The sequence below is a fragment of the Xiphias gladius genome, chromosome 7, assembly GCF_016859285.1.
Source record: "Xiphias gladius isolate SHS-SW01 ecotype Sanya breed wild chromosome 7, ASM1685928v1, whole genome shotgun sequence".
NCBI classification, from domain to species: Eukaryota; Metazoa; Chordata; class Actinopteri; order Istiophoriformes; family Xiphiidae; genus Xiphias; species Xiphias gladius.
In genome coordinates this window covers 8208444-8231608 of record NC_053406.1, presented here as the reverse complement: position 1 = coordinate 8231608, position 23165 = coordinate 8208444, and the positions used below count along the sequence as shown (strand labels likewise).

At 40.1% G+C, this 23165-nt stretch overlaps 1 protein-coding gene across 1 annotated transcript; it reads right to left on the bottom strand.

The window, feature by feature from the left end:
• Positions 1–1437: 1437 nt before the first annotated feature.
• Positions 1438–6534, bottom strand: kcnj1a.1 (potassium inwardly rectifying channel subfamily J member 1a, tandem duplicate 1). The gene is made up of 2 exons (XM_040131037.1): positions 6409–6534; positions 1438–3364 (listed from the first exon to the last, which is right to left on the bottom strand). Exon 2 carries the CDS (start codon positions 3344–3346, stop codon positions 2225–2227), a length of 1122 nt encoding a protein of 373 aa, XP_039986971.1. The 5' UTR covers positions 3347–3364; positions 6409–6534; the 3' UTR covers positions 1438–2224.
• Positions 6535–23165: the final 16631 nt, after the last annotated feature.

The following is a 23165-nucleotide window of genomic DNA, read 5'->3' as shown; positions in this document are numbered from 1 at the left end:
GGGCACAAGCTGTGAGCAAGGGAATTGTACTATTCTTTGTTTGTAGAAACTGACACAATAAAGACCCAGATACGCAGGCTCTATCTAGAAGGAAAAAAGAAACAAAAACTTAGAGTTATACCTTAACCATTACAGACCGGCACTTTCTTATCTTGGGAGATAATCAATACATTCAAAAACTTCCACTCTCATCTGCTGCACTGCAAGAATCCCTTAGGGCAGTTATTAATTCACTTTGACCGGGGCAATTTTGTATACCAACTACCACTTGAAGCTTACCTAAAGCCGTACATTACTGTCAGCATTATATTATATTTGTTTTTATTTTCGCCCTTATCTCCAACAAATTTCTATACATTTATATCCAGTCATTTTGGATGTGTTTTTAACTGTATATACCTTCAGTAAGGTTAGGCAACTGGCACCACTTGGATAAGTTCAGAGAGTGACTGTGTCATTTATAAATAAGAAAAATGTCAATGCTGACAATAGACTGAGACAGATCTTGAACCCATGTCATGTACACACCCATCTACCACCGCGGCCTCCACATCCTTCTCTTATGATGCACTATGTAAATATCAAATCCCAACTGAATGTCATGAAATGTAAACTGCACATGAGCATAATATATAAAATCACTGTAGTCTGTATCAACATGTATCAATATGTAGGTCTACTCAGTCTTTGCCTTTATATAAACACGCTAACCGACATTTAATTCTCTTTCTGAACCCAGCTTGAAATGATAGGCATTGGCAATTTAACAACCAGTGTGTACGCATGATGTCTGTGTCTAATGACAGCCATAGCCTTGTGAAGTGCCCTATTAGTTTGCATATGGAACCATGAAGAAAGAATTATGTATCAAAAATACGGTGAATAACGTCAAGAGTGAAGCGTGTATCATCTTTATGGTGCTGAGTAATTTTGCATATCTCTCAATATTTGTGATCTTTTACCCTGGCTTTGCCTATTACTCTGTCATTTGCTATAGCAACATCCCTGGGTGCAGACACACACATAAGACTCTAAGCATATGCAGTTCATTAGACAGGTCGTAGTGGGAGGTCTGCCTTAACAAAACCTGTCAAAGCTTCATGCTAGCATACAGTATGTGCTGTTATTTCTCTAAATGGAGAGTTCTGGTTTCATGTTTAGAACCTGCTGGCAAAATAATGGGCAGTAAGCAACAGCTCTGATCTCGCAAACACTACCACTCTGTTGTGTTTGGATCCCTGTTTGCTGTCACAACTTCACTTTGTTTACAGATGAAAAGCCATGATAGGGGTTGGCACCTGTCATTATGTTGCTTTGACCTTTTTGATCACAGTTCGTATATGAAGTTCCAGCATCGTTTGACAGCGAATAATAATACAACACAGACATTTTTTTGATTGCAAAAATAGCCTTTATTTCAGTGTATTTTTCCTGAGATCAAATACAAAAAGACTTCACAAATATAATTGATTTTCATATTACAATCACAACTACATGCAGCCATACTTTAAGTGTTTCCTGAGAGCTTTTTTCTCTCACATTTCTGTCTTCACTAACCACAACTACATCACCCACTGTTTGAAAAGACTGGCCCCTGAGCCCAACCCTTTGTTAGTGCCTCAGTGTCTGAATAGTTAAAGCATACTCTAGTGGTTAAAATCCAAGTGTCTCTCTGTATACGACAGTCTACACCAGCGTAAATTATGAATTATTGCACAACTACTTTATCTTTTTCTCACCCGTGACAATAGCATGGCCCCAAACACTGGTCCATCAAGTAACTGAAAGATTTATATACAGGATAATACATTTCCTTTGTTTTTTTTTCTGCTTCTCCATACTCCTAAACATGATGTGCAAGGCCAAAGGAAAATTACAACAACTCGTCTTCATTCAAAGCAAGAGCACATAGTAATTCGAAAAACTTTCTGTTTCTGTTCTTGAATTGTAGCTTCATCATCTTGCATGACCTAGCCTCCCTTTTGGAAACAGGTTTTTGGTCAGTAGACAGTGGCAGGTGTGGTTTTACATACAAATACTTAACAATGATTGTCCTGGCCCACAGACAGCTTCCTTATCTCTGTTAAACACAAAAGGATAACGAATAAGTAGGTTTCTTTACTTCTGTGATTAGGTTAGCCCACCTGCCTCTACCATCTATTTGTCCTTTAGAGTCTTGAGGAGTTTGTCTTTGACATGTACAGACCTCTACCAGTCTCCCATCTTACATCTTGGTGACAGTTGGGGGATCATTGATATCAATCACCTCAAATGCCTGGTTGTCATGTCCATCTCTGGAGTGGTGATGATGACCCTTGATGTTGTGGAAACAGTAGGCACAGTGTGCAGTAGCTACAGGCACCACCTTGGAGAAGTTGGAGAAATCTACTCTGTACTTGCCTTCCCTGCTTCTGGAGATGATGGGCAAGAAGTTGTAGCCCCACATGATCTCCTGAGGTATAAAGGAGGTCCGCACTTGGCAGGAGGAGCTGGTGGACTCTGCTGTGCCGTCTAAGAAGACAACCAGCTCAAACTCTTGCTTGTGGACTGTGTCCACTGCCATCTCGAAAAAAGGGCTACTCTTGTCGATAATGTGGTAGAGCGTGAGAGGACATACGAAGAAAAGGTTGTCCTTCCCAGCGTCCACCATGAAGTCAATGTTAATCTGGTCCATGATGATTGTCTCCCCATCAGGTGTGTTTGTTGTTCTCAGCAGCTTGCCGTAGAGCTGGCTTCCTATCATCAGGGTTTTGCGTAGGTTGGCCACTCTGATTGACAGGCACAGAGAACCATTTTTGGGGCTGATGACAGCCATTTCACTAAATGTGATGGTCTTTGCCCTCTTTTTAGGCAAAGAGATTTTGGACAGAATAACTCCACACATGAAGCAGTTGATAATGGCTCCGATGAGGGACTGGATGATGAGAAGGGCCACAGCACCTGGGCAGAGAGGGGTGAGTGCTCGCTCACCATACCCAATAGTTGTCTGGGTTTCAAGAGAGTAGAGGAATGCTGTGGTGAGTCCCCCAACACTCCTAACACAAGGAATGTGATCTGATGGGGGGTTTTGCCATGTCAAGTCTCCATTACTGCGGGCAATCCAGTACCACAGCAGGCCAAAGATGAACCAGCTGAGGGTGAAAGAGGCAATGAAAAAGAAGAGGACAAAACGCCACCGGATTTCCACAAAGGTGGTCCAGAAGTCAGCCAGGAAGGCAAAGTGTTTGCTGTACTTGATGTTTCCATATTCAATGTTGCAGCGACCATCTTTGGTAACTAGTCTGGTCTTGCGGCTTCTTCGCTCCACCAGAATGTCCTGGATATGTTTGTTCAAGGATTCAAACATTTTATATAAGCCCACGACCTATAGACAATAAAACAAGAAAAAATATATACAGTTAGGTCAATGAGTATTTGAGTGAGAAAGACCCAGAAACAAGAAGCAACTGAGGGTGGCTGCAGTAAAAAGGCCTGGCAAAACATCTAATCAGAGGAAACTCAGCATTTCATGATGTCCATGGGTTCCAGACTTCAGGCAGTCACTGATGGCAAAGTATTTTCATCCAAGTATTAAAAACAATCCTTATATTTATAATTATGTTGGTTTGTCCAATTACTTTTGAGCATATGAAAATGAGGGACTATGTATGCAAATGGCTATAATACTTTAACGGTTAATGTGATATTTTTGTTACACCCCTTGAGATAAAAATGAAAGTCTACACTTCCATCACGATGGCTTCAGTTCAAATCCATCATGGTGGTGTACAGAGGCAAAATTACGAAAATTGTCTCACTGCCAAAATACTTATGAACCTAGCTGTAGATACCATATAAGTACATCGTAGAAAACGAGTCATGAAGCAGTTATCTTAAGAAACACATGATTTTCTGAAGGAAACAATCCCCCAATAGAGTATATACAATTAACTGAATGCAAATTTATTAAAATCAATAATTCTGATCATTGCTTACTTGACGCTGCACTTGGGGCTCCACCACATTATTGTGGCCCCAGTAATAAGAAGAAAATGTCTTTATGAACATTTGCAATAAAGTTCATTGAAAAGACAATCAGAGTTAAAAAAAAATATGCAATTAACAATTATACTTGATGGGGCCCGGCTTTGCTTTGCAGTCCCTGTTATTTAACCAGTCAGGCAGTCACAGGCCCTGTCAAACTGTCAGTTATCCTTAAATACTATAATTCACCACAACCAAACAGCAAAATGTTGCAATGAAACTGCTTGTCAGGTAACGAAAGGGAGATGAAAAAAGGGGGATATGCAAGCGCATATTTTGCCAAGGACAAATAAAATACATTGCACATACAGCAATATCTAGCAAGGAATGACTCTGAAACTCAGATGAACGCTGTTAAATGACGTAATTTTTATGGTATTTAATATCAAAGAGAAAAAAAAATCATAATCAGTTCTAATGAGCACCTGTCCTACATCTGTATACACCAGGCATCTTTCTTGTTTCCCTTCTCCAAGTTCTTTACTCCTCTTCCCATGGTGTCATGGGTGAGTTTCACTGTGCTTATGTACAGTCTCAGATGTTCCACGCTGCTCTGTCCCACTGCAGTTTTAATCGTCACTCAAATGCTACAATCCTGGGTGGTTGCAGCAATGCAGTAAAGACTTGAAGTTAATGAGAAACAAAAGTTTGCACTGAAGCATAACACATAAGTGCTCTAAATAAACCACATAATTTGGGAATTTTGGTCCCGTGCAAGTGTCTCAACACAAGGATCATCTTTGTTTGCTGGGTTTCAACACAGCAAAAATAAACCAGGCATTAAAATAATTTGGGCAACCTCAGTCAGAAGGCCAGATGCTCACAGACGTAACAATCTTTGACTTTATTCAAGCTCTAAGTTCTCATAAGTCTGGTGCTTGACAGACGGTTGACTGGAGGTATTGGCTGCACAGAAAGTTTCCAAATAAGTATGGCCTCTATTTTTGCTAAGTCATGCAACCTACCCATTGGGATCACGGCATGCTTGTTAGTGAGTGTGAAATAGTACAAAACTATCAGTGCAGTGAATTTATGTTTTGTTTTCAGCCATCAAAGCTCAAATCCAGCCACTCTGCCAAAAGAAATCTGATAATAGCACTCCTTCGTAAATGAGAGGCTTTACTCCTCTTGGAAGTAAACCTAGTCATTCCACACCAAACCATTAGCTCATCATGTTTTCATACTGTAACAAGATGTGTGCTGAAAAAATTTTAGGTATTTTGGGATTTTAATTGTATGCCTTACGAGTTACTTTAAACTGTTGTTTCGCACTAGGAAACAGCTAGTTTTACTAATGGAAATGACCAGGGTGAAGAACCCGTGCAGACCATCCACACAGCTTTAAACGTAAGAGTGCCTTACTTTCATGGCAGAGTCAAAGCATTTCAACCTTAAGATTGACCATCGTTAAAACAGTTTAGAAATATTAAATCATTAAATGTAAGGACAATGGATTTTTTTGAATCAGTTTTCCTTTTTTTCTTGTATTTTACCTTGGACTGATGCTCCAATGGCTTTACACAGGCCTTTTGAATGTGCCTATACTGCTAATCATGGGTTGGATGTATTGTGCAATTTTTTCTGTGATTAAGATGTTACATTTGTGATCAAAATACACTGGCTCAGAGTTATTACAATAAATGTGTTGCGACTGTTCGATCTATACTGGTATTAAATTTACATTTAGGAATTAACTGTTTTCTTATTACAGACTGAATTTTAGGTAATTTTAAACTTAAATTTCAGTTATGTTCCACCAGCCCACTGAGCAGCATTAGAAAATTCATCCTTTTTTTTAACCAATTATAGTGGAAACAACTAAAATTGGGCTAGTATGTAGTTAAGTAACTGTGTGGCTTCTGTTGCATCAAATGCCATTAAGATTCATCTTATTCATCTTATCATTAAAACTACCTACTTCTTTCTCTTTAAATCATTATAATGCTGCAAATAATTTTGGCTTATTCTACTATCAGAATCAATGGAAATCTACTTTTATTATTTGCATTATTAAAGTGTTGTGTAACTGTTAAATAATTCCAGCTAGAGCAGGGATTTAGCATTACTTTTGATTTAAAAGGGAGATTACTGGAATAAGTCTCTAATGAGCCTTGGTGCCTCACTTGCAGCAAATACTTTCTTTTGTTAATGAGGTACAAGCCAGCTTTATGAGAGGAAATTAGACCGATCCGTTTAATTGCAACCCCCTTCCTAGAGTTTTTTTAATTTTATTTTTTGAAAACAGTCACACTGACAATCCTATTTCCTATGAAATGATCTGTATCAAAACTACACACACTGAGAAATAATTCTCACCACATTCTTACAGTAATGTACAATTAAAAATTTCAACACAAAAGTGATCTTCCTTTAGTCCAAACTCACCTCTATGATACAGTGAAAGTTTTTTGATGCACCTCCAAAGGGTGAAGAATGGCAATCTTCAGCTCAGCCTTCACTCCTCTCCGTCTGTGCCTTTCTTGTTCACAACTGATTGAGACAGTTTAGGTGTGTCCCCCTGTTATGCCTGTTCACCGACACCTGTGTGCATTTATACTGTCCTGTCTTGGTGTGCTGGAATCATCCAGGTGATGTTTACGCCCACAGAGACATCGAGTGCCCCTCCGCCCCCACACACGCATACACATGCACACATGCATACCCTTCCCCCAGCTCTAATACCTTGTGTTTACTCCACAGATGCCTGGCACCAAGGGCCAAGCTGACCTCTACCAGCCACAGTCCACTAAAGACTGGAAGTTGCTCTGGATTTATAGCTGGTTTTTTGTAGTTTGTGATTTTTGAGTTTAAGCCTTTTCACAGTTCACTCATTCTAGAAAAAATAGCCAAGTGAATGCTGACAACGTAAATGCAAAACCTGTACGTATTGTATCTGTATATGGTTCTGGTTCCGGTATGCCACAGTTTGGTAAATTAATGACAAATGAAATACTAATGATGTGAGTGGCAAGGATGATCAGAATCATCTGGAAGGTGCTTTTTATCACCTGATATTAATTTGTTATATTAATCTTGTTGTCCCTGGAATATGTGTTCCTGATAGAAAAGAGAATTTAACTCATGTATTCCTCCACTTCTCTGAAAATTATCACCATAAAAATATCTTTATATCTTTATAACTACAGGGCTGTGTTGTGATGAAACATGGGGACATAAGGGCCTAAATAGGTGATGGAGTGAGACAACAGAGGCTGAGGAGATTAAATATATGATGCTCCAGATCCAGATAGATAGCTCGCCAGTGTCAGCCAGGAACCAAACCAGTTCATGAGCTGAAGATGTTTCTGAGGGGAGAAAAGTTGTGAAGTGTGATGGGAGTCAGTTTTCAACTCTGTTGTTCCCAGCAAAAGTGAAAGAAAAGGCTGCAGTATTACCTTACATGCTGTAGAATGTGTACTCATTACAATACATTTCTGTTGACCCACAACAAGATTAGGCTTGTCTGTGTTTTTTACAAATCCGTGCTATTGTAAAAAGATGACTTGAATTTAAAGATTTTTTCATTCATGAGGGGATTTGCCAGTTGTTTAATCAACTCCCTTGATTTTATCCCCTTTAGAAGGGACAAAAGGATGGCAAATAGCCACCAGAGTACATAGCTGTACTGGCTGGTTTGGCAACTTAAGAGCTGTGGAGGCTGCATTTGATTGATAGCAATGCAACCTGAGACAGTTACTGCCACTGAATAATAATGACAAAAACAAAACAACAGATAAGTCCCCAGATGGGGTGATGCTGTTTTCATACTTCAGGATTATAAACAGAACTGATCATCAAGAACCTACAATTGCTCTTTTCATCAAGTAACAGACACTGAAATTTAGTGACATTGTTGACTATAATGATGAGCAATTAATCAATGAAGTACAAAACTAATAACAACACAAAATGTGCTAAAACAATGTAATAAACAGGGATTTAACTGTGGTTTGTCGATAGGACAAGTGTATGCAATATATCATCTTTCTGAAAATTTTGTGGATTTTTTTGTTATTATTTTAATTGTTAATCAAAATCTATTTCTCAAGCGTATTATATATCAAACTCTCTCTTTAATGGGCAGGTAACGGCATTATTGGGGGGGATTACATACTGCAACAATGTATAATTGCACAGCATGCATTACTGATGCACACTGATGCAGTTACAGGAACAATATTCACAAATATGAAGCTATTAAATACCATACTATACATTAGTGTAGATTAGTCAGGCCTATTTCTATTCACTGCTGCAACCTCTGGTGACAGCCTCACACTGTGGCATGTAAACAGATGTTCATGTTTACCTTTGTACTCATGATAAGCTGATTAGTACACAAAATCAACACTGTCACTGCAAGCCCTCACTGAATAGAAATACATGTTTCAGCACTTAAGTGCCTTTGATAACTAGATGTCTTGTGGTGATAGTAAACAATGGCGGTTTCTCTCTGCATCAATTGGAGCACTCAAATGAATAATGTCAGTTTCTATATCAGTTTCTGTCAATCAACTTTAGGGCCAAGAGGTTGGCAGGGGACAGTATTGCCTGCTAACCTTCACTATGCATAAGGTGATAAGTAGGTTAACAAAAAGATAAAATAGATAAAATGCAGATGTGTCCCTACATTTTGATTATACTTTTGTATTATTGAATACTATGTTTGCATATCTTAATCAAAAGATAGCACCGTCACTGTGATGGAATTCCCTTTTACTTCTCAACAAATGGTATGGTTTACGAATGAAAAATAAACTTGACCAACAATGACAATGTACAATATCTACCATTAACTTTATTTTATTAATACAAAGTGAAACTAAAATTGATTTTTTTTTTTTGGCCTTTTGGCGGCTACAAGAACAAGCTGTGAATACAGACTTATTATCACCTTATAACCTGATATAGCAGACGTGTTAGCTAACGGTTGTTAATTTACACATCTAGCAGACACAGAGCAAGATTAGCATTCAGTTGGAAGTCGTGTTTTTGGTCACCTGGCAAATTTAAGTAATATTCACACTCTTTTAACGCTGTTTTTGGTCATCTGGCTCATCTAAAAGCTTCACTTCCAACTTTATGTGTATCAGTTTTTTTGGGTGGGGTGGGGGGTGGGGTTTGTGAAGTACTCAGGTCATGTGACATCATGACAAAATTCAAAAATATACTCATCATTTGTATCAACATCCAAAATGGCAGCGTATGTGGCCAAAGATACAGGCCATGTGGTTAGTGTTTTTATTTTATCATGTTTATTATAGTTTGGGGGAGTTTTGGTTTTAGAAAATACATATTTTTAAGGATGATTTTATATGTTTTATGTCTATGAATTACATTTCCCAACTTTGATAATCAGGCATTGATTGTCAGTATCCTGAGGGATACGTTGCCCCAAATAAGCGTATAACACAGGGATAATCACTCCCAAATATACTTGTGTTTTGAGGCCTATACTCTACAGATAAAATAGAAAGCTGTGAAATATTGATTACTCTTTATTTTACTCTTAAATGTGTATTATTGATTAATTCACGATGTACACATTTTTTCAGGGAATTTCTGGTGTAAAAAAAATCTACGCAGCAAACCCAAGAAATACAGGTTTAATATCTTTGTGCGAGCTGGTGCATCTGGCTTTGTGTATGACTTTGTGGTTTACACAGGGCAGTCTACGAGACAGAGTTTGGGTTGTTGTTCCGCAGCTGTGCAGAACCATCAGAAACACCTCTAACCCCTCTATCTATCTATTTGACAATTTTTTGAAATAGTTGAGTTTTATAACTCATCTAAAAGAGTCTATGGGCATCAGACGTTTGGGTACAATTAGAAAGAACTGAATGATGGGTTGTCGGTTGGAAGAAGATTGAGGCCTCCTACAAGGAGGAAGAAGCAGCTTTGACTTTCGTGTAGACAACGATGCAAAGCTCACTGTGGTCAAATGGGCAGAAGACAAAACAGTCATCTTAGTGAGCTCCCGTGCTTCTGTCAACCCTGTTGGCCAAGAACAACGCTGCTCTACGGAGGAAAAGAGGAAGATAAGTGTGCCATGCCCTAAGATTGTGTCTGAGTACAACACTCACATGGGAGGAGTGGATTCGGCTCATATGATAAATGCCCTGTATCGCACTTCAGCAAAGTCATACCGGTGGTACCTGTGCATATTTTGGCAAATGGTTGACATTGCCGTCAACAATGTATGGCTTCTCCTCCGGCGTGATGCAGTGGCACTGGGTCAGAAATAGCAGGGTCTGAAAGACTTTGGGTTATTACTGCCAAAGGAAGGCCTATATGTTTTATTTATAGATGTTTATAACTTCTTGTTTATTCAAATATTAGATTTCTTTCCAGCATTCAAAACGTACAGTACCTGAATAACTATTGTTCATTTTTTTTTTCACTTCACAAACAAGAAGGAAAGTAGCTAATTAATTGTTTATAAAGAGTTTTAAAGCTGGTACATTAACTGTTAAAAAAGGAGAAAAGATTAAATTCATAGTATACCCTAAATGGGCAGTGTATCATGGAGATACAGAGTGTAAATTGGAAAATAAAGGAAATATTTTGAAAAAAATCATGAAATTTTGTCATTTTAGCTTAGCAAAATATTAATAGGTGCTTGCCCATTTAAGGGATATTAATATAAAAATACTGATTATTGCTGCTGAACATAGTCTGTTAACCTGAAAAATGAACCCATTTGATCGTATACTTACGTCCTACAAAGTCGTGGGGTCACCTACATATTGACAGAGTTAAAAAGCACTGAAAATAAAAGCTGGACCATAGAGAAATTTCAAATCATATCTACAAATACATAAACAATTCTGTACAAATCAGTGGGAAAGAGCAGGTTGAAAAGTGAGAGCCATTCTGCATAAACTTTGAATAGTGTGCCAGCGTCTGTAAGCATATTAATTCTGCTGAAAATTGGAAGTCATTCTTGACAACAACTTACTGGATTGTACTGTAGGTTCCAGACCCCTCAAATTAATAGTAACAGAAGTTGGGAGAAGCCACTTTTACTTTTGTTTTCATTAGTGGCAAATTGATGATTTGAAATGACAGCACTTCTTAGGCAGTGAAATCAAGACCATAGATCTCTTTTTAAGTCTGTTAACTCTTGATTGAGGTCCTTCTTTGAAGCTGTTAAGCATTCAACATGTTGTCATGACCCTTTACGGTTCATATCCTGCCTCACTTTACTCCCTTTGTGGTTCCCCTTGCTTGACGTACAGTTGCACCTCCAACCTGAACACTTGCACACTTCTCAGGGAGTAGTTGATGGTGAGAGACATCACTTTTAAGGGTTTGATTGGGCTATTCTTTTTTTAGGTTTCAAGTAACGCCTTGCTCATGCTGCTCCTTTCATGCCTATTCATACTCTTTTTTTCCTTTTTTTTTTTAGAAAATTTTAATTCCATTGTTGTCAGAATTAATTATGAAATGTAGCCTTGAGCATTGGGCTAATATTTTTTTTTGAGGTTTAATATCTTTGTGCGAGCTGGTGCATCTTTTTGATTTGTAATTCAGACATGCTTTGGAAACGTTTACATAGTTATAGTTATGGCTTTAGACCTTATAATCTGCTTGGGTCAAAATGAATAGTTCTATACTTTTGGGATGATGGTTGCATGTGTGTGTGTGTGTGTGTGTGTGTGTGTGTGTGTGTGTGTGTGTGTGTGTGTGTGTGTGTGTGTGTGTGTGTGTGTTAATAGAAACAAGGGGAGAGGGGGCCCTACAGTGATGGCAGCCATTTTGCTTGGTCATCATGTCAGTGAGCATTCGTATTCCATATCCATCTTTCTCAGAGTAAAAATGGCAAAGTGCTAAATGCCAAGCATTGCAATCCCAAGCTGTGCAATGTGCTTGCAAAGCATTTGCCCCTTGTGATAATACAAACATGGGCTGCAAAGCCTTTTTCAAAAGACGTCTCTGCAATTGGCTGCCTTATTGTCAGCATGCTTTTGTGAAAGAGCATCTTGTACTGGAAAATTCAGAGCAAAAAGCAAGCTGTTGTGGTTATAATGATCTCGGGATCTATGCATCCAGTATTGATGCCTTTGGGTGCAATGTGCATATCAATAGGAGCCTGTAAACGAGGGGTTTGGCCATCAAGACTGAATGAGGACAAAGGTGAGAAGCCTGGCCAACAGGGTTTGTGGGGATTTTCCACTACAGGACTTAGACTTGACTTGACTTCATCAAAAATAATGGAATTGTGTGTTTTTTACTAAGCCATACTTCATCTCTTTATAACCACAGTTGCTCTCTAAGACGGAGACAACCTATTTCTACTTCATAAGGAGATGGCTGGGACATACTCCATGATGTACACCCTTCTCATATGTATTTTGCCAGCTGGGTTTAATGTCCTGTAATGTATGGAATGACTTTATATCACAGTTATTAACTGAAAAGGGGAGGTCAAATTACGACCCTGTCTTCCTGTCGTACACCTACCACTCAAAGGACTTCAGCCTGATTAAGCAGCCACATAGCCTGAATAAATACCTAGATGAAAAGGAAAGAAAACACTCCTCCTAAAAGCTTAAAATCACTTGTTTCACTCGCTTTTTTTCCTCACCCCCCTTCTCTTCTAAGCGACGATCAGTGGCATGTGTGGAATGAGCACGAATTCAACTTATTACAATGTAAAGTGACACCCGGTGACAGAATCTACATGAGAACACTGACCTATTGTTCCACTTGTTCCACTTAAGGCTCCACTTTTCTCAGTTGTTGACTATACAGCCTCATATCACATTTCATGTATTTTCACAGTCCTTTATCCTTCTTTTATGGCTACTTCATTATTTTTTTGTATCTCAGAGAGTGATATTCTCCAAATGAAAAAGAAAGGAGCTTTTGGTTACAAAGACTAATCTCTGCTTTCCTGCATATTGAAATACAGTAATATTAGAAAAGAAGGTGTCTCTAAACTTGCATATTAAACGCTCTCCATGAAGGGTTTTTGGAACTGGAAGGTACCAGAGATCGCAAGAATCCTTCCGCCTGCAGGGATGCATAGAAGGTACATGACTTTACCTCTCAGTAAGAACGCAATATGACAGCAGTTCCCAGACGACTATGTTTTTCATCACATAGCCTTTAGAGGAGGAGATAAAACATGGATGCTAAGGATTTTTGACAATGATGGCCCTGGACTGAAGTATAGCATGGACTACAGGAAAAATGGCCCAATGAGCAACTGGCTAAAAACGTTGAGTGGACATTGACTATTTCATGTTATAAATAGGCATTTATTATTTATAAAAAGTGCATGCCAAGGATTTATATCTTTGAGGTGTTGGAATGTTTCTCCAAATTATTTCTTAAAAATAATTTAATTAAATAAAATATTTACGTCTCCCAGGAGGAATTGTGGAGGAACATTCCTTTTACTCCTGTCATAGAGAAAAATATGTGGTTTATTATGTTAATATCCCTGATGTTAGTCTGCAGTTTACTGAGCAGGGTACATCAACCCAGAAGGATGCACAAGATTTCTCATGACTTGGAAAAACCTGGAAAAGATTTTACAACTGACTACCAAGATCTTGATTTCATGGAAGGGTGCAAGCTAAAATTCTGGCTACCAGTTATATCAGCTACATGTAGCTCTTGCAGAAAGAAGCCAACAGACAGATGCAGCCTCAGCCTGCTTCAGACTGTCAGTCAAGGATGGATTATGACCAATAACAATCTGCTGATTCATTTTTACAGCTTTGATACACTTGCTAAAATTTTCAAAATTGCTCAGATCTGGAATATGTTATTGTACAAGGGTTAATTCCTAATTCATATAATATAGCAAAGATTTAAGAAAACCACCAGGACATTTGCAACACTCAAACTTCTTCCGGCGCAGAGCAATGATCAGTGATGATGTTTAATCACTGACTGCTATACCTCTTTCCTCCACATAGTGTCACTGTGTCTGGACTGTGTAGTGGTGCTCAGACCAGGATCAGTCACATTCTGTTCAACCCAGTCCAAAATATATAATCACAGCAGATCATTGATGGTTCATTGTTTTATATCAAATCAATACGGTGAGCTCTACCCTGAAAAAAGATTCATCTTACAATGTTTACATTTTGAAGAAGACCTACTTTATGAAGAAAATCTAAATACAGCCATTTTACATACAGATGGGTGACAAATTAAAGGAAAAAACCTTAAAAATGAGTTGAGAAGCGGGATGACAATTGCCCCCATCCACAGGGCACGAGGGGGTCACCGAATGGTTTGATGAGTATGGAAATGATGTGAATCATGTGCCCTGGCCTTCGCGGTCACCAGATCTCAACTGAACAGCTATGGGAGATTTTAGACAAGCGTGTTACACAGCGCTCTCCACCTCCTTCAAAAACACCAAATGAGGGAAAATCTTTTGGAAGAAGGGTGTTCATCCCTCCAGTAGAGGTCCAGAGACTTGAAGAATCAATGTCAAGGTGCCCTGAAGCTGTTCTGGCAGCACATGGTGGCCCAACAGCTTACTACAAATTATCACCTGTCTGTATATAGTATTGACATATATGAATATGCCTGTATTTGTGAAGAATTTCTCATCTGTTGTGTTATATAATTGTGGTCATTCACCCTCGACTATTAGGTCGTAAAAAAATGTCACACCTGCCATACATAATTATGTTCAGTGCAAAGCGAAGTGCATGAATCTGAATCTTGTTTTTGACAAAATGTTCAGTGGTCATTGGATATGATCTTTTATTATGCGTGTATACATCTGCTTTATTTTAGGACTTCCACTGTGGATACTTCAGTATTCTATGCACAAGATAAAAACATGCTACAGTATCTCTAAATTATGTATTCACGTTTAACAAGCATGGCGCTGTGCTGTAGATCTTCACACTCACATAATTCATAATTTAAACACTAATAGATGTACTTATTCCTTAAAGTTAAGCTTCCCTTTAAACGATACTGCATACATATAAAAAATAAGGAGTCTATAATGGTTGCTGGGATGCTCCTAAATCCTCTTTTTTTAAATATCATGATGTGTTGGACCAATATATTGACACTGATGAATTTGTTTCAGTTAAAGCTATACCAGCTTGCTCAAATAGACTGTTTAATTATTTAAACATTTTCCATTGCAAACATACCTTGCCTCTTCATGCATTCACCAGTTCTGCTATTAAATTCCGGCCTCCAGCTCTGCTCTTTGTGCAACACCACATGTAAAACAGCCATTTGGTTGAACAGTTAAATATTTTAGATATTACAATACAGCAGTGCACCTTAACAGCAGCTTCAACTACAACTTTTGCATTTTTGCTAAACTATTCAGTACTGAAGACAACAGTGTGACTCATTTGTGCAGATTTTGAAGGAAAGTCTCAACAAACATTCACACACATACTCATATCCATTATGCCCTTGTAGCAACATGTGTATTGTGGTTACCCTCTGATTCCCATACCTGCTCCTTTTTTGTTTGGAGCCACTATTAAAAGTGCAGTTCATCGCAGGGCAATAAGCTCTGACAAGAGGATCAATCAGGGCTAATGAAGCCTGGGAGAAGGTGAGAGAAAAGCATAGAGGGATGGAGCCAAAAGGGTAGGGAAGGGGAGAGTGAGGGTGGGGCTGAGGATGGGGGTGCAGGGAGTGTAAGGGTTGCTGAAGGAAAAAGAATACTAGAGCCAAGGGAGCAGAGAGAGGATTAAGAAAAATGACACTTCCTTCGTACCTCCCCACTCCATGCTAGGAAGAACTAATTCCCTTCTCTTCAATTATGACCACTGAAATGATCATTTCTTCACCTGATGGCCATGGCCGTGGCGCACTGTCGACTGTGGGCTGCCGTGGACGAGTTGTTGGTTTGGACTGAAGCATATTGCACGAGAGCCTACACTGACCCCAGATACTGCCATACCGTCTGAACTGTCTCTGCAGAATGGGCAAATCGGTTTATTTACGTCATGTACTGTGGATCACTTTTATGATCTCTACTATTTGTACAGATTTAAGCCACAGTTTACATGTTGCACGCAGTGCATGCTTATTTTTCAGTCTGCAAGAAGAATACCACGAATCGCACATACCCACAGTGAGCACAGGAGATAGAGCTCAATTTATTTCATATGGAAATGCCTGCATCGATGAATATTAAATCCGACTAAGAACATACATAACACAGCACTATTTGTATTAGGTGTCTTCATCCTGAAATTCACCTTAGCCGGATAATCCACAGTTTGATACTTCTAATGGATCATATATTTAATGACCAATGAAGAGCCTGTTATGCTGTGTTACCCACACCACTTTATTCTTATGCAAATGGTTCTACACTATACACAAGTTTCCTCCGAGCACTTGTATTAATGAATGTGCCAAGAAGCTTTATTAATGAGTGACTGATGTGAGCTAGTACAGTCAACTGAATGGTTTTCTCCACAGGATGAACAGCAGAGGAAATAAGGAGGAAGGGGCTCAGCTTTGATCAATGAAGGTGTAACCTCAGGAGGGGAAATAATTACACATGCTCTGGATCTGAACCACTGGGAGCTGCAAGGGGGCTGATCCACGCACAGGATCCATGTAGAGCTGCCGCCCAGTGATCGGAATTTTTACAATTACGATCACCAACACTTCATGATCACTGCTGAGACTAGCACCTCTACCTCGGGAGCAAGTGTTAGCATGGCCCAGGGGTCGTATCCCTCAGCCAAATCCCAAGCATCTTCATTATTGCAGCCTCGCTCCTTGATGTTCCATAATCCCCTGTTATTGGCTCCTCTGCTGGCCGATGCTAAGAAAAGAAGAAGTATCTCCCAGTCATCTCTCAGCAGCCCTGCGACTCCGAGGATGGGGGTGGGGGTTATGTGCGGGAACAAAGGGGGGTTGCAGTCATAAATCTCCTCCCAAACTCAATGCAGGAAGTACATGAGGAGCCTTGATAGCTTCCTCTGTTGCTCCTCCCCCACTTGTCATCATCTCTCTGTCTTTTTTTCTCTTTGCTCTCACTCTCATTGCTCCTCCTCTGTTATGTCAAGTCTACATTCAGTTTTCTCTATGCCTAATAACACCTCAATGTCAAGTATCCATCGATCTGTCTCTGTCTCTGCTCCGTATGTCCCCTTATGTGCACACACTTCCCACTTATAAATCAGACACTTCCCCATGGCAGTTACTGAACAGAATTTAAAACAAGTGGAAACAAGAGCCCACGGACTCCATTCTGAGGCTAAGCTATATTAATTTATTTTACATTTGAGCCTTTCCTTATGAGCCCACTGCTTTTCATCATGGTTGATGTGATGGTAACGCGGCCAAACTGAGGTCCATCCACATTCAATTCGGATTTTTCAGGAGGCATCATTTACTGTATGTTAAGAACTGCTGTTCAGGGTTCACTGAAAGCGTCACCAAACCTGATTTGTAAGTTACCCCTGAGGAGAAATTCTGGGTTAAAATATCCCTTTCCCCACTTTTATCTCTACCTAACTGCTTTTCCTTCGTACTTGGACCCCTTAACCTCATCCCTTTCACTCTTTTCTTGTACAACTTTGTTACTTTCTTCCTCGTCTGCTCTTTCTTTTGTCTTTCTCTGTGTGTCTTTTCCAAAGACTCTTTTCTCTGCTTCCACTTTATATCTCTGTCAAACCCTTGGGGCTTTTTTTTCAACTGCAGTTTTAGAGCAGTTGATTATACCACACTCCTCTTCACCATCGCTCTTTCCCTGTCTGCCGCTCCAACACGCACACACACACTCTCGTCTCTCTTTTCCTACCTCTCACTGTACCACTGTACTTGACTTTTCTGAGCACATTTCTCTCTCCCTTTGCAGCAGTGGAAAGGGAGCCATGTGGTAGATGTAGACAGACGTATACACACAGTGATGCTGATGCTCTGTAAAAAAAAAAAAAAAAGGCATAAACACACACACTCTGAAAAAGGACAAATCCCGAGAGTACAATCTCTGTGTGGAAGTGAGAAGAGAGGAGCATTCAAGAGAGAGAAAACGCATATTTACATCTCTTCCATCCGCTCTCTAACCCACTCTGCCTTGCTGTCTCTCTCTCTCTCTCTCTCTCTCTCTCTCGCTCTATCTCTCTCTCTCTCTCTCTCCCACACACACACACATAGATGCACTGACAGACCCCCCTCTCACACAGAAGTAGATAGAGAGTGATGAAGAGCGGAAGGAGCTGGGTGGCAGGAGAGAGGCAGTAGGGCTGTTGTTGATTGAACAAAGCCAGGAAAAGAGTGCGCAGTCCTGGGGAGAAGAACAGCTGTGAAATGCCTCGAAGGGAGCCTGCCAGCTACTCCTGCAGAGACCTGAAGGTAAGCCTTGTGCACTGTTGATGAAGAAAAAAGAAGAGGTGGAAACAGAGAGAGGAAGGCAAAGGAGGAGAGGGGAGGTTTTAAACCCACTAATGTATGATACGACTGTGGCTCCACATCCAAGCTGCCTCTGCTCAATTTGTATATGGTTGGCATAACATGCTGTGATTGCGTTATGTGTTTCATTGCACAGCTACAGATCCAATCTGGAGTGGGTTGTCTAATAAAAAGTGTGAATTAGTTGGGGAGAGATAAAAAAAACAACTATAAGAATCAGATAGCTATAGGACACAAGGACAGATAGCAAGAGAAGATGTGAGAAATATGCAAGACACTTCAAGAGCAAGACGGCAGGAACTCTTGCCTCCTTCATCTTCTGTCATCGCAGAGATACATAGATCATCACCATGCATCTCCTTGCCCTCATAGCAGAGGCAGGGTAATCAAAAAACCAGTGGATTTCTCTGACGCAAGCAGAGAATAGCCTGTCAACACTCCTGCTGTTTGTGCCCACTCGTGTGCTGTGCTGTAGTTCGCTCAGTGCAATGCAGGAGTTTTACAAGCGCAGCAACAGCAGTGGCAGGAGCAAACCTGAAGTGAATGTGCATCTGTCTGTGTGTGTGTTACAGTAAGTGTGTTTGCGTGTGTGTGTGCTTGGAGGAGGGGGTCTTGTACCACTGCCACATCGCACAGCATGTTTCAGCTCTACGCGTTTTTTTATACATACGATAAAAGTGGGAGATAAAGCAACAGGGGTAGTGATAGCTGTTGGCAGTGTTTTCATGAATATTGTAGGCTAAACCACAAGCACTGAGAGAAAATCATGTATATTGATTCCCTGGAAACACTCACCGGGCTGAGGATTAGGGCTGCTTGCTTTAATGTCTGATGTACACCCCTATTTTCTCCTCATCGGTAGCTCCAGTTCAGTGCACACTGCGGGACACACATCTCGAGAGTTGTTGCCGTAAAACTTTGATGACAACGCAGTGGGCTTAGCAGCCACATTAATCGAACACAGTTTTCCAAAAGCTCCTGTCTTTCCTGGCACTGTCATCAACAGGGAAGGTCAAGACAGCATCAAGGCAGAGTGTGGACCCAATCCTCATTTTTTAATATCTATTCATGGGCGGACAGTAGAAGAATAACTAAGTGCTGTCATCATTAACTACATTTTTACAAAATGGCACATTCTCACCTCAAGCCCTTTGGAGCAGAAGGAATCGGAAAGACCAGTCTGCCAGAGTGATTTCTTAATAATGGCTTTACAACAAAACCTGCCTATTTTCAAAACTTCAAGCTACTTTTATCACTGTAGTCTTCCATGACCCTGCTCACAGCTGGTGGAACCAGGACTGGCTATTTAAAGGGTGTAGGGGGAAGTGCGAACTGCTAAGATGTAATGGTTTTTGATGGATGGCCTTTTGACCTTATTATCAGTGCTATCATGTAGCTGCAACTCAGAGCTGTGTACCTCACTCCCCTCCTGCTCAGTTATTATCCATGTCCTGATCTCCCTAACAAAAGGACAAAAGAGGTCAAAGGGTAGATGTAATGCTCAGCAGGATCTAGGGAGACTATCTATAGAGAAGACACTGTGAATAATTAATTGGATCTGTTTATTTAGTCAAGACTGTGTGTCTCAAAGGGATGTGGGGAAAGCTCCGCTCTTCAAGCAGATCCACATTCTTTAATTCCGCAGCGGCACATTTGTGTCAAGAGCTTAGCCAGGCGTGAAGACTTTTTTTTTCTTTTTCTTTTTTTTGTATTTAGTGCCAGGGAAATGTGTGTGCATGTCAGAGTACTGCAAAAAAATACAGTATTCTATGGTAGGGCTGTTGATAGACCTACATGTAGATGCCTCATTTATGCAGCATAACTGAATTTGTTGCCATGTATTTATTCTCCTTGAGCTCTAGTTTGTACTCTTCGCTTTTTGAAAAATAACTTTGTGTATAATTAAAAAGTCATAGCCTTGCACTTTATGAGCTGACTAGAATTCAATCCAGTCTCTTGACATTTCCCTGCAACTGATAAGCGGCATAAAATTTCTTACACAATCTTGTCATCCCCCAAGGAAAATCACTCTGTTTATGCCCTCATAAATCTGTAACTAATGCAAATTTAAGCCTCTGTGTCCACTGTGTTTTAAAGTGTCACCTACGATCCTTAAGTACCAGATTTATTGTACAGACCGCTCACTGAATTGGCACCAATTTCTCGATGCGTGTATTTCTCCTACAGTCGTGTCACACATAAAGTTGATACAGTGCATGGAGCTGCCGCTTCAGCCTACATGCGGCACACACAAACCTTCACCTTCTGTGAGGTAGCGAGATGTTTGTCCACCACACCTATACTGACACAAATGGAAATGAAAGCGTATGTAGACATGCACACACATCCAGAGTCTCCTGTCAAGGACAAGAGATGAGGGCAGAAAATACAGTTTGCTGGCTCTTGGGAGTGTGATGGAGCTGGTTTCTATATCTGTAAAATTCTCGGCAAATAAGTAAAAATGGCCGCTTGTGTCAGGTCACCTTGCCCTTAGCTTCAGTCAGTGAGCTCATCTGCAACACTGTTTATACTGTTCAGGTGGTACATTGGAAGGAGTACTATTTATGTAGCAAAACTACCTGGTTACCAGTTAGACTATCCAGCGTTATCTCTCACATATCACATTTCGACATCTGTGAAAATGCATTCCAGTGTACCCTTGTCCAGGTTAACTGGCTCCCAAGAATCTTCATAATGGCTCGTGTTCTTATCTTTTAGCAGCAGGTTACGTGGAATGAAATGGAAGTTTTATAATGTCTCCTGCCCCTGGCTTAGCTGGTGGGGATAAACCAACCTTTATCTGGGGTTAGTTTAATACAAGGTTGATCCCTCATTCTATTCATCAGGAGTCCTTTGTTAAGCGTGACAGACGACGGCAGAGGTGCGTTGCGCTGTCCAGCTGATAAGTATTCAGGTCAGGCCAGTTTAACGAAATCACATGAGTTCATGTTTATTGTGTTACAGGATTCATGCATTTTTATAATGCATGTTCTTGTAAATATCACATCTCACACATGCAGCCCGGTTTGGATATTGTGTAGTCTATTATATGATTTAAAAACAAAAAGACTACAAACCACAGTCACTAATTGGCCAGTATAACAAATGCCCATGAATATGATTTTCTTCCACTGATGCACAGACACACTGATTCATATGGTGAGAGGGCAATTTAGCTCTATATTCAATGTAAATAGAGGACATTCAATACATTGACACACACATTTGAAAAAATGTTGCTAATCACTGCAGTATTATTAAGATGTAGGATGCAAACACATACGAATCTACTCTACATCTGGAGAGTTTTTTTTTAGTTTTTTTTTTTTACAGGTTTTACATAAGCATCTATGAAGTGCAGAACATCCATCACCCAGGGGAAGTACATCCCTGTACACTTGCAGCTCATTAACACAGATGGAAAAGAGAAATACTGTATGATTAATAAGGCCTGAGTGGCAGCATGGATTTTTTTATTTGAGCTGCTGTATGTGTGTGTGTGTGTGTGTGTGTGTGTGTGTGTGTGTGTGTGTGTTTGGTTTGTTTTCTTTTTTCTTTTTTTTTTAAATATTGATTTTTAAAGATTAAGTGATTGCTGAGCATTTTTCTTCAACACCAACTTGCTTCACATTTACACAGCTAAGACTCCTTCATACCACGTCATCCACTGTCAGCAGTGGAGGTTTAAGCTCGTCACTAAAGGACACCTTGTCAGAAAATGCACCGAGCAGAGGGTGCATTACTCAGCTGCTTCGCCAAACAAGCTGGTCTGAGGATTTTTAACATGCAACTGCAGGGTCATAATCTCATTTTATTCTGACTTTCTATGTGCTGACTATAGAGAAGGAGGATCCTCGAAGGGACAAGCACGGGGACACAGTGAAGCATGTCAGGAATTCCAATCAAGACCATTTGACCTTTGGCTCCTCCAGCATTCGGCATGTGCTGCCTGGCTCTGCAGCCCAGCCCCGCCCCGCTCATGGCCTCCCATTCTCCCTCCTTCCATCCTCCCCTGCTTCCCTGTCCTCTACAGTGAGGTGAGGCAGAAGATTAATGAACCACATGCAGTATAGTAAGATTAAGTTTGATGCAGAAGATTTGTATAAGTGGATCTGATTAATAAGCAATCAACAAATTACTTTGTAATAATATTTTTGTGAAATCATACTATATTTTATGCTGGACACAGATTATTATACCCCACATACTTCCCTCTCATTCCAGTTTTTTCTTTTGCTTAGCCATCACTGTTCCCTTCAAAAACAGAGCAGTGGCATAGGGAATATGGGATCTAAAGCTGTAAATCACAGCAAGAGCCTGACAGAAACACCTGATAAGAAAAAGAAATAGGTTGCTGGGGAGCATGCCCACCCAGCCTCTAACATCTCACGAGTCTCTCCATCACATCTCTAACGCTCCAGGCCAGCACGGTTGAAGAGGGTGTTATTTGGCTCCAGGAGGTGTTGGGTTTTAATCCCATCTACCCCCACTTCAGCGGCAATGTGAAATCTTGGCTGTCACTTTTCTTTAAAAAAAAAAAAACATGTTCATCTTAGTGGAAGAGCGAGGCAGATCTGAAACATACAGCAACACAATAGCTATTCTTGGTTTGAACAACTGTACTTTTTTTTCCAAGGATGTGTGCAAAATGTAATGCAAGAGGGAGATTGAATGCAGGACAGAGAGAAGGATGTGTGTGTGTGTGAGAGAGAGAGAGAGAGAGAGAGAGACAGACAGAGAGAGAGAGAGAGAGAGAGAGAGTTGGA